This window comes from Propithecus coquereli, unplaced genomic scaffold (assembly GCF_000956105.1).
Source record: "Propithecus coquereli isolate 6110/MARCELLA unplaced genomic scaffold, Pcoq_1.0 Scaffold7, whole genome shotgun sequence".
Classification (NCBI taxonomy): Eukaryota; Metazoa; Chordata; class Mammalia; order Primates; family Indriidae; genus Propithecus; species Propithecus coquereli.
Window position 1 is genome coordinate 12,147,797 of NW_012153062.1, and position 9,541 is coordinate 12,157,337.

General features: G+C 36.7%; 1 protein-coding gene and 1 pseudogene across 1 annotated transcript in view; both read right to left on the bottom strand.

Annotated features, from left to right (window-relative positions):
• The window catches only part of CLCA2 (chloride channel accessory 2), a 31,232-nt gene extending 22,049 nt beyond the window's left edge, over positions 1-9,183 (bottom strand). The window contains exons 1-4 of the mRNA XM_012661176.1: positions 8,839-9,183; positions 7,810-7,947; positions 4,766-4,916; positions 676-784 (exon numbers count right to left, since the gene is read on the bottom strand). Of these exons, the coding sequence (XP_012516630.1) occupies positions 676-784; positions 4,766-4,916; positions 7,810-7,947; positions 8,839-9,024 (584 nt within the window). The 5' untranslated portion in view covers positions 9,025-9,183. The remainder of the gene's footprint in view (positions 1-675; positions 785-4,765; positions 4,917-7,809; positions 7,948-8,838) is intronic.
• Positions 4,241-4,708, bottom strand: LOC105823745 (annotated as a pseudogene).
• Positions 9,184-9,541: the final 358 nt, after the last annotated feature.

A 9,541-nucleotide genomic window follows, 5' to 3' on the forward strand; every position in this document is an offset into this window, starting at 1 on the left:
TCAGTGGGAGTGAAAAGCAGAGCCACTCTTAGGAATTGGTTAATATCTAACAAAATTACAGTTGAGGGTACCCTTTGACCTAGTAATTCTTGGAAGAATTCAATGGATGTGCAGATCTGCCTGCACACATGAGAAATGACATACATGTAGCATCATGACCTACTGTATTATTGGTAATTACAAAAGATAGGGAAAAACTTATGTGACAACAAAAGATAGGGAACAACTCTTGTGACCAACAAGAGGGGACTGCTTGAATAAATTATGGTACATCCACACAATGAAAAACTATGCAATTATTAAAAAAAGAGTACAAAATATATATTCATATTTATCTAAATTTACCTGAAGAAATACTGAAAAAATAAATAAGAAACAATCAAAATGGTTACCTAGATGGGATGAGAGGGAACGGAATAGAACAAAGACAGTGGTGGGAACAAGACACCTAAAATTATGACTTCTTATATTGTTTTGATATTTGAACCATATAAATATTTGCAAATTTTTTAGAAAATGCAATAAAATTTAAGAAATGAAATATGACAGGACCTCTTTCTTGTCAATTAAGTTTTAGCTGCAATTCAATTAAGAAATTACTTAAAATTGCTTAAATTATAAACAATTTTAGAGTCGAATAAATAATGAATTTTAAACATGAGAAAAAGTACAGACCTTGTTACTTTAATTTGATTTTGACCATCTATGTAGAAAGGTTTGTCATTGTTATATTCATCAAACACACCCCAACGGAGATGAGCCCATTCGTGGACAAACACTCTACCTGTGGAAGAGAGAGCTTTTGCTTTGAGCTCCTAACATGTCAGCAATGGACCTCGCTAATCAGTGCAGATGTGACATTACTTGACTATACATACTCATTCCAAAGAGCTGAAGTCCAATTCCCTCTCCAACTTTTCTCTCCCCCACCCCATGCCCATCTCATCCTACTCCACCCCCAACCATAATAAAAAAGGCAGTATGAAAATATGTTTGGCCCCATAAATGCAAACCAGTGATTTACTTGTTGCACGTATTTGAAGGCAGTGAGTAGTCCCACATCCTCTCATTTCCCCAGTGAAGCTGCCTAACAGGTTTCTATTTAGGATTATAGAGGCCTATAAGTTCAGGGTTTGGGAAAAGGGAAAGAAGCACATCCAGGCAAGCAAATAAAGCTTTCCTAATCTTCAGTCTGTGCTATCCAAGTATGCTTTCTTTTTTTCTTGCAGGTATTCTATTTCTATCTAGAGCAATGATTGAAACCTAGGGGCCTGGGAGGGAGGAAGGAGCAAAAAAGAAAACGAGACATCATAGAATCTTCTCTCCAGCTTGTATGGTTCTTTCTCTTTTATTTTATCCTTTATTCTCCATGTTTATGTTTATGTCCAACTCTTAGTTCATGGAAACCCTCATCCTTAGCATCAAATCCTTTATAACTTTATCTCTACCTTTCTAATATTGTAGTATGTCTTATACTTCCTTCAAAGTTCAGATCAAAACTTACTTCTCCCAATAGGAGTTTTCCAGATGAACTCCCCTCTTAAAGCACACATTTTTCTTTTTGAATTATTTTAAGATCTGGGAACCCAGAAAGTATTTGCTGTGTTGACTAAGACTGTGGCATATTGCGTAATTTTGGGGCCGTGAGACAAAGGAAGGGAGGGTAACAGTCCAAGTTGAAAGTGTTGAGGGAAAATTTGTGCCTACTCATGAAATTTAGAAGTGCTGATGAAATCATATGTTTGTGCAGAGATTATCAGCACCTCATGGTTACCGTGAATGAAAAAAAAAACAATATTTTTATAAAGTTTTACAAAGTGTTTTGTGAAGTATCTTTTATAGAGTGTATTGCTCCACTTCCTGCTAACTAGACAGAGAATAACAAAACCTATTTAGATTTAAGTAGGGTAAAAAAATCAAAATATTATTTGACAGGAGCTACTGTAAGTTAACTCAAAAACAAAAAAATTAGATTGGGATAGTTAGCCCCTGATCATCTGATTCTCACTAGTTTCTCCCTCAGATCACATCCACTAAATACCAGTCTCCAGGCCTATGACCCTGACTTCTCTCCCAAACTCCAGCTGCTGATATCCACCCACAGGCTGAACCTTTTCTCCAGGAGAGTCCACTGTGCCTCACCATCAACTGGACTGAATCAGACTCATGGATTTCTCCTTTACACTGCTGCCTTCTATTTCTGACAAAAACTTGGTGTGTTCCTTGTTCCTTGATGCCATCTACACACATCTCTTGTCTTTCGGTCTGTAGCAGTTCAGACTTCTTTCTCTCTCTTTCTCTTAACTCTGGAATATTGTTCATCACTTAGAGTTGTTAGAATTAAATGAAACTACATTTGTAAAGCCAACAGCAGAGCATCTGGCACATAGGAAGTCCTCATTGTCCTTATTACTCTCTTTCCCATTTCACTGCCTCCGTGGTCTCACACCTGGATGTCTCCCAGTTATTCTCCTAACAGCCAGTTTCTCCCTCATTGATCTGATGGAGCCAGGTTATCCACACAGCGTTTTAATCCACAGTGTTTCAATCTTCTTAAAATACTACTTCAGTGGTGTCACTCCTGTGCTAATCAACCTTCAGTGCTGACTTAATAAACTGGGCATTTTAGGCTGTCCATCACCTGGCCCCCATGTGCATTTGAGCATTTTCTCCCTTTGCCCACAGTCTTTCTGCACCATTAGTGAGGTCTACTGCTCCCCATCTCTCAAAGATGCCTTGGATTCTTCTGCTGCCACAGTTTTATTCACACTCTTCCCACTAATCTCTCCTTTCTTTCCAGTTACCAAAACAATGTTCAGCCTTGAACATCTTCTCTGTGAGCTCCTTTCTGACCACCATTGGCTCAAAATGATCTCTCCTTTCCTGGAGTATTATAGCACTCTTGCTTGGACCACTCATCTGGTGCTTAACTATTTTTGACTCGCTTTGTCTCATATCTTTGCATGAACAAGTGGTCTATCTTCCTATTCAAGTTCTTGACAGCTTTCAGGTTGTCTGAGTCCCTTTTAGCACCAAAGACAGAGTATTATGAATAGTACTGTCCAGTGGTTATTTTTTTATTTTTTTTTAAACACATATCAAGAAATCATTTATTCATTTTAAAAATAACAGAACCAGTGCTGTTCTCTGTCATAAGAGAGAACATATAAAATTAATTTATTTTTATAGACTTTGGTAGTATTTTATTCCCTACACAGGCCTCAATCCTACTTAAAGATCTTTTATGCAAAGCAGCCATCAGGATTTACTGAGTAAAAATCCCAGATATTAACATGGCCCTAAAAGTGCTATTCCAAAGATGAACAGGTTACTTTTGAGGAAAAGAGCTGCCTTGGTAACTTCCCTCAAATACTTATTTTAAATAAAAATAGCTAATGAAAATATTTTTGAAACCAACTTTGAGTATTATATAGCATTCTGCCCACCAAACAAAAAAGGAAATCAAAACATTCTTTCCTTTTATAAGAAATTTTCCAACTTTACTTTTAACATTACAACTTAGTCACTCTTTTTTTGACTATCTAATCCAATATTTAAATTTCTAAAATTCTGCATTTCAGTGTAGTAAGAATTCTTTTTCAAATGATCTTCACAACCCAGAACACTGACACCAGAGCAATACTCTCAAGTCACGTCGTCTGACTATAACGAAGAGATGAAAATGGACGGGTATCTGAAGGCAGGTATTTCCTCTGCTCCGAAAGTGAGCAAGCTCTTAACATATGACCAACACAGAACTCCATTCCTCTGAAGCTCCCTCAAACCCAGAATGTTTCCATTTAATAAGTCAATATATTATGCTCAAAAATTAAAGTTTGGTCACTAGGAAGGACTGAACAAAAATTATTCCCCTCCCTCAACAACCAGAACAGCTCTAATCAGCCCTCTTTCTCCCCACAAAAACAGGGAAGTAGATGGGACTGAAGACTTTAAATCTGAAATGTCAGCTCCTAAAACAATGCTATTTGCTCAAGGTTGTAGGTCTTTATATTTCCTTCTCTAATACTTCCCCCATTTATAAGTTTATTTCCATACATACACACATGCACACACACAAGCACACACACACTCACTCTCAAGTAAGACACTTTTTTGTGTTTGTTGATAAATTATGAGGATTATGAACTAGGTGTATACAGGGCTTCACAGGTGCTTTGTAAACATCAGAGTCACTTGGATTCTTTTCTCGAAAAGCCTAAAACAATTACACACCCAAGGATCACTACTTTCCCACACGCTGTTCACAGGCTGCATACCGACGAAGGGCAGAGAAAAAGTCCTCATAACTGATGTTTAGGTGGGAAGGCAAAGAGATAATCTCAGTCAATCTGATGTGCCAGGGAAGAAAGCCTAATGTGCTGTCCACAGGACCAAACTTCAATACTAAATCAGGATCAGGGAAACCATTTGAACTACATAAACTGTCTAACATAGCTACATCCAACTCTGTGTGTCTCCTTTGCTGCTGGGCTACTAACTGGCAAAAGTCCTGAGCAGCTCTCACAATATCTGCTTTTCCATCTTCTGGGGACAGCACCTTGACTGTTGAATGGCAATTTAAAACTTGATCATCTTTGTCATTACTATTTGCAAACTCTGGTGAGTATTTCGAACAATCTAGGCCCAGAAGTTCCTGCTGTTGTTTTAAAATTTCATCCATTAATCTGGAATTATTTCTTTTGAAAATACCTCGCCCCCACCGCCATCTTCCTCCAGTGGTTATTTTTTGATTGGTCCCACTTACCTCGTGATCCGTAGCCAGCTGTTAAGTTATCACTCAGTAGAAAATTAGGTGTGAAATGAATATATTTTCCCTCTTTTCCACACCCTCTGTATTGTAGGGTATATGGGTCATCTCCACGTGCCCCATACTGATCAGTCACTATGACATTTGCCTAAATTAAAAGAAATGCCTTGTAATACTCTCTATCTCAACTGTGATGATGGTGACATAAATGTGTATATTTGTTAAAGCACTTTGAACTGTATATTTAAGATCTGTGCATTTTACTGTATATAATTATACCCCAATTCAAAATCAGAATTAAAAAAAAAATGCCTTGTAGATGGAGTTTAAAATGCACCCACAGCCAAATATCAACAAAATCACTTGGCGCTTTCAACAATATCTATGTTTTAAAAGCTTAGTAAATTTCTAATTTTGAATTTCCAATAAGGCTTTTTTACTTCCTTTAGACCTTTCATTTTCCAGATTAAAATATTCTCAAAAGTCAACACTGTAAAAGTCTGATACTATAAAACACTATACAATACGATTAAAATATTTGAAGAAATTTTAAGAGCATTTACACATCATTCAGAACCATAATGTAAGATGTTACAGCCTTTTGTAAACAACTTTCTGTGTTTTATTTCATCAGTGTAAGACAATAGGATGGTTTCTTTAAATATTTATTTTTTCATTCCCGTAACCAATTAGATCAGCAAAACAATCATTCTAATGTAGTTATATTTCATCTTGTGCCATCTTCTTTTCAGTTACTATTGCTAAAATGCAATATTTTTAAATCCAAAACTAATGTAAGTTATCTATTCAAATTACCATCAAGACAATATAATTTTATATACAACATTGTTTCTCTTATTTTGAAGAAGAAAGATAACATGTTGTCTTGGCCCTGCCCTTAAAAGTTATGTTGTTAAGTTAAAAAAGAAAAATAAAAGCCTATTTTGGAACAATAGATTTAATATGAACCAATATATGTAATTATCACTATGTGTACTATATGTGTACATGTTGTGTGTGGGTGTGCCACTGAGAAGAGGATGATAGTATTTTCATTTTTATTTTCCATATTTCTACATTGTTTAACTTTCTGCAATGAGTATGAATGACTTTAATAATAATTAACACTTATTTTCAGAAAGATAAGAATTTGAGCCAAGGGTGTTGCCAGGCAACACCTATGAAAAAGGCTAAAGAGGTCATGCCTTTGGATAGTCATTCCTTGGACAAAATCTCACTCCTATGCCTTGAAATTTGTGTTGTAGCAATAAGGAAAGAGTACTCTGTGTGGGATGGAATAATCAGAGGCTATTTGGGGTTACATTATACCTTAAAGACTATAGTAATTCAGCTCTTATCTACTTTTCCTAACCCTTCCCTTTTTCCTACCTACAATATGCTACAGATTCACAAGGAGAAGAACTACCTGTGTCCTCTGCAGTGCCTAGCGTGGCTTCTGTACATAATGATCACTCACTCTTTGCCTAATTGACATTATGGAGTTAAAGGAATTAGTATCCAACAGATAAATGAACAGCATTCAATGACTATTATTTTCTTTGATCTTTCTATTCAGTCATATTCTCGCTTTTGCTTTACTTATTTATTTCTCTCCTCTCCATTAGGATCAGGAATACTACCTTTGGCAATCTGGTTTTGGTGTTGGTTGTCTCCAATACTTCTTAGTCCCACTGAAGGCCACATGGATGAATGCAATCACTATAGCTAGCTAGCTAGAGACATCATAGCTAAGTGCAAAGAGCATGGGTTTTGGAGTCAAATAGATATTCAAATTGTGCCTGTGTAATTTACTAGCTGTTTGACTTGGAACAAAGTCCATACCTTATCTGAGCTTTAGTTTCCTAATTTGTGATAACAGCAACCAATTTTAGGCTACGCAAGAATTAATAATATATGTAAAATGCCTGGTACTTAGTTGAAACTTGAACACTGGCTTTCTTTTCAGTTTACTCCAGTTCCCCTACGCACCTAGCTCCATGCCCAAGCATTGTCAAATGCTTTCATCTGGTCATAAGTCAAATGCTGTTAGAAGTCTCTTTAACTTCTTCAGGACATTGGAGTACATATCTAGATGGCTCTACCACTCAGTTTCTGAGACAGTAACTTGAAAGGAAAGATAAGAACTTTAAAAACTTAGGAAATTTCATACTGAATGACGGAGACGAGGAAAAGGGGAAGCTGTGCCACACATCTGAGTCATTCTGTTAGAGCTATAGCTGTCGTCTCAAACCCACGCCATGCTGAAGCCCTGGGCTGAGTTCTCAAGGCCTCTACTCCTGGCCCTTCTGGTAGATGTCATGGACTTTTGTTTACAGTGACTTCAAACAGTAATTCTGCCAAACTATTTAACATTCATTTACAGTGTGCATACCAGTAAGTACCAGACACCATCATGGGTGCTTAACCATGATCCGCAGCTTGCGAAAGTCTTTTAAAGTTAAGTTCATCTTTGCTTGGAAAAGAAAAGGTAGCCATTCCCCTGCCCACCCACACCCTTCCTGCCTTTCTCTTTTCTCCTTATTCCTCAAAAACAGCATCCTGGACTTGGGCTAATGTGAAATTCTGCTAATTTTAAAAATGGCATGAGAAGACAGTCATATTTTTATATGTGTGGGTGGCTTGTTTTTGTCTGGACATGCATGTTAACTGCTCGACAAAATGGTAAATGGAGATCATCATAATTGGAATTGTTCCCGTCACAGCTTATCCTCAATAGGATAAAACTAGTTCTTGGTCCTCAACCAAAAATTTCAGAAAGGACTCTGTAAGTTATAAAATAAAGAGATATGCTGAGACGCTACTTGGGCAACAGCATTTTACTTATTGTTTACTCCATAATTTGTACTCATTTATTTTATTTACATATATTTTGTGAATAAAATTCTGTCCAGCAATATTATTTGTATATTAATATTATGGTTTGGTTTTGCTTAAGTTCTCACTTTTACAGTTTGAGCATAGTATATTTTGGTGTTTTCTTTTTCCCCTTAAGATCATTTCATGAAATTCTAAATTCATACCTTTCCATATGATTCTTGTTTTACTTTGCTGCAATTATTAGCTTTCCATGTGGCAGGTATTAAAATCTTTATATTTCTGAAAAACACTCTTCTCTTGGTAGCATTGAATAGGTAGAATGAAGCGTCAGTTATCATTTCCTATAACCAAACAAAAGAAAAACTTATTTTATCACTTGTAAATCCTATATGTTTTGGTTTTCTAGTTATACTTAAGTAGTAATAAAAAATATTTAAAATATTTTGAAGGAGCCCATTTCTCTTTAGAGAAAGTATTAGACAGACTTCGGGAAAACTTGGGAGCAAAGGTTTTTTTAAAAAAATCTTCAAATGATCATATGGAAGAGATTTTAGGACATTAATTATATGTCTGTACTTGCCTTCATAATTTTCCCAATGTTGTGAAAGGCTTTTAAGCTTTTACTGAACAAGTCCTTTCCCTAGTGTACCTGTGGGCATGTTCAAGGCCACACCTTATGACAATACTCATTTCACTACCGCATTACCAAAAGGAGGCTCTTAAGTAATAGAGCTAAGATTCTCCTTTGTCATATTAAAGTGAAAATAAGCACATTCAATTGAGAAGAAATAATTTTACTTTTTAGCACTCCACACAGACTCTCACCCTTTCTGTCTGAGAATCCTCACCATCAGGATGGAATCCAACAACATGATTTTAACAAGCCCTATCATGCTTATTCATCAGTCAAACATCCAGTCTTTGTTGCCACAATGGGTTCTTATTTTTCTAAGTTGCTACCCAAAAACAATCATGTAGGAAAACAAAAAAGCTAAAATTAGTAGTAACCAACAACAGAAAAGAGAGCTCGATCAGCATTCTGTAAGCTGAGATTACACAGAATTAGATAAATAAACTGACTTAGTCATTATCATAAATTTTGATGCTATCTTTAAGAAATGCTGCTCTCTCTATGGCTCAAATACAAACCAGGTGGAGTTATTAGCTTTTTAAAGAAAGCTACAGGTCTGATCTAATGAGATAATGGTATTACTTTCGTATTTGCCACTCACCTTAATGTTTGAGATGAGGTTCTGATTCTCTGGTACCTGAGGATTAATCGCAACAAGTAATCCATCATACCCATTGTTTTGAAGCTGCACTCCAGCTCCCAGGAGTAGGAGTTCCAGACTTAGAGCAACCAGGAGAGTCACAAACTTCAGGCTGCAAACAAGACCTGCATTGTCCCTGTGGGTCATGTTGTAGAAGAGCCTCTGGTTTACTCACACTGGGCCTGCTGGGTGCATTGTACCAGGTTGTCGATGCTGATGCAGATGGTTTCTTCCTGAACTTGGAAGGTCTTAGAACATACGATGAAGGAGGTCCTTCTTTCAAAAATCTGGGGTGGATCTATCTGGAACCTGTCTCTACAAGTCATTTTTCTCTAGGCAATGCCACACTTGCCTGTTCTGTGGCTGAGCTTCCTCCTGAATCATGGTTGGGTAAGAAACCTTCTGCACCTTACTCATTTTCTGTCTTCTCAGAAGGAAGAAGGAAATAAGACAAAAGGAGCTAAAAAGTGAGAGGTCTGGCTGGCTGGGCTAGAAATCGGTGTATTTACTATCCATTTGCTATAGAAACACAGAAATCTGCAGTGATTTTCCTCTCCTTGTGTTTGACAACCTCCTCCATCAGTTGGCACAATTACTTCCTACTGCTAGCAAGTCATTTTTTTGTTTGTTGTAAGATTCCCTTTCCTGCTTACTTGGAAGATTT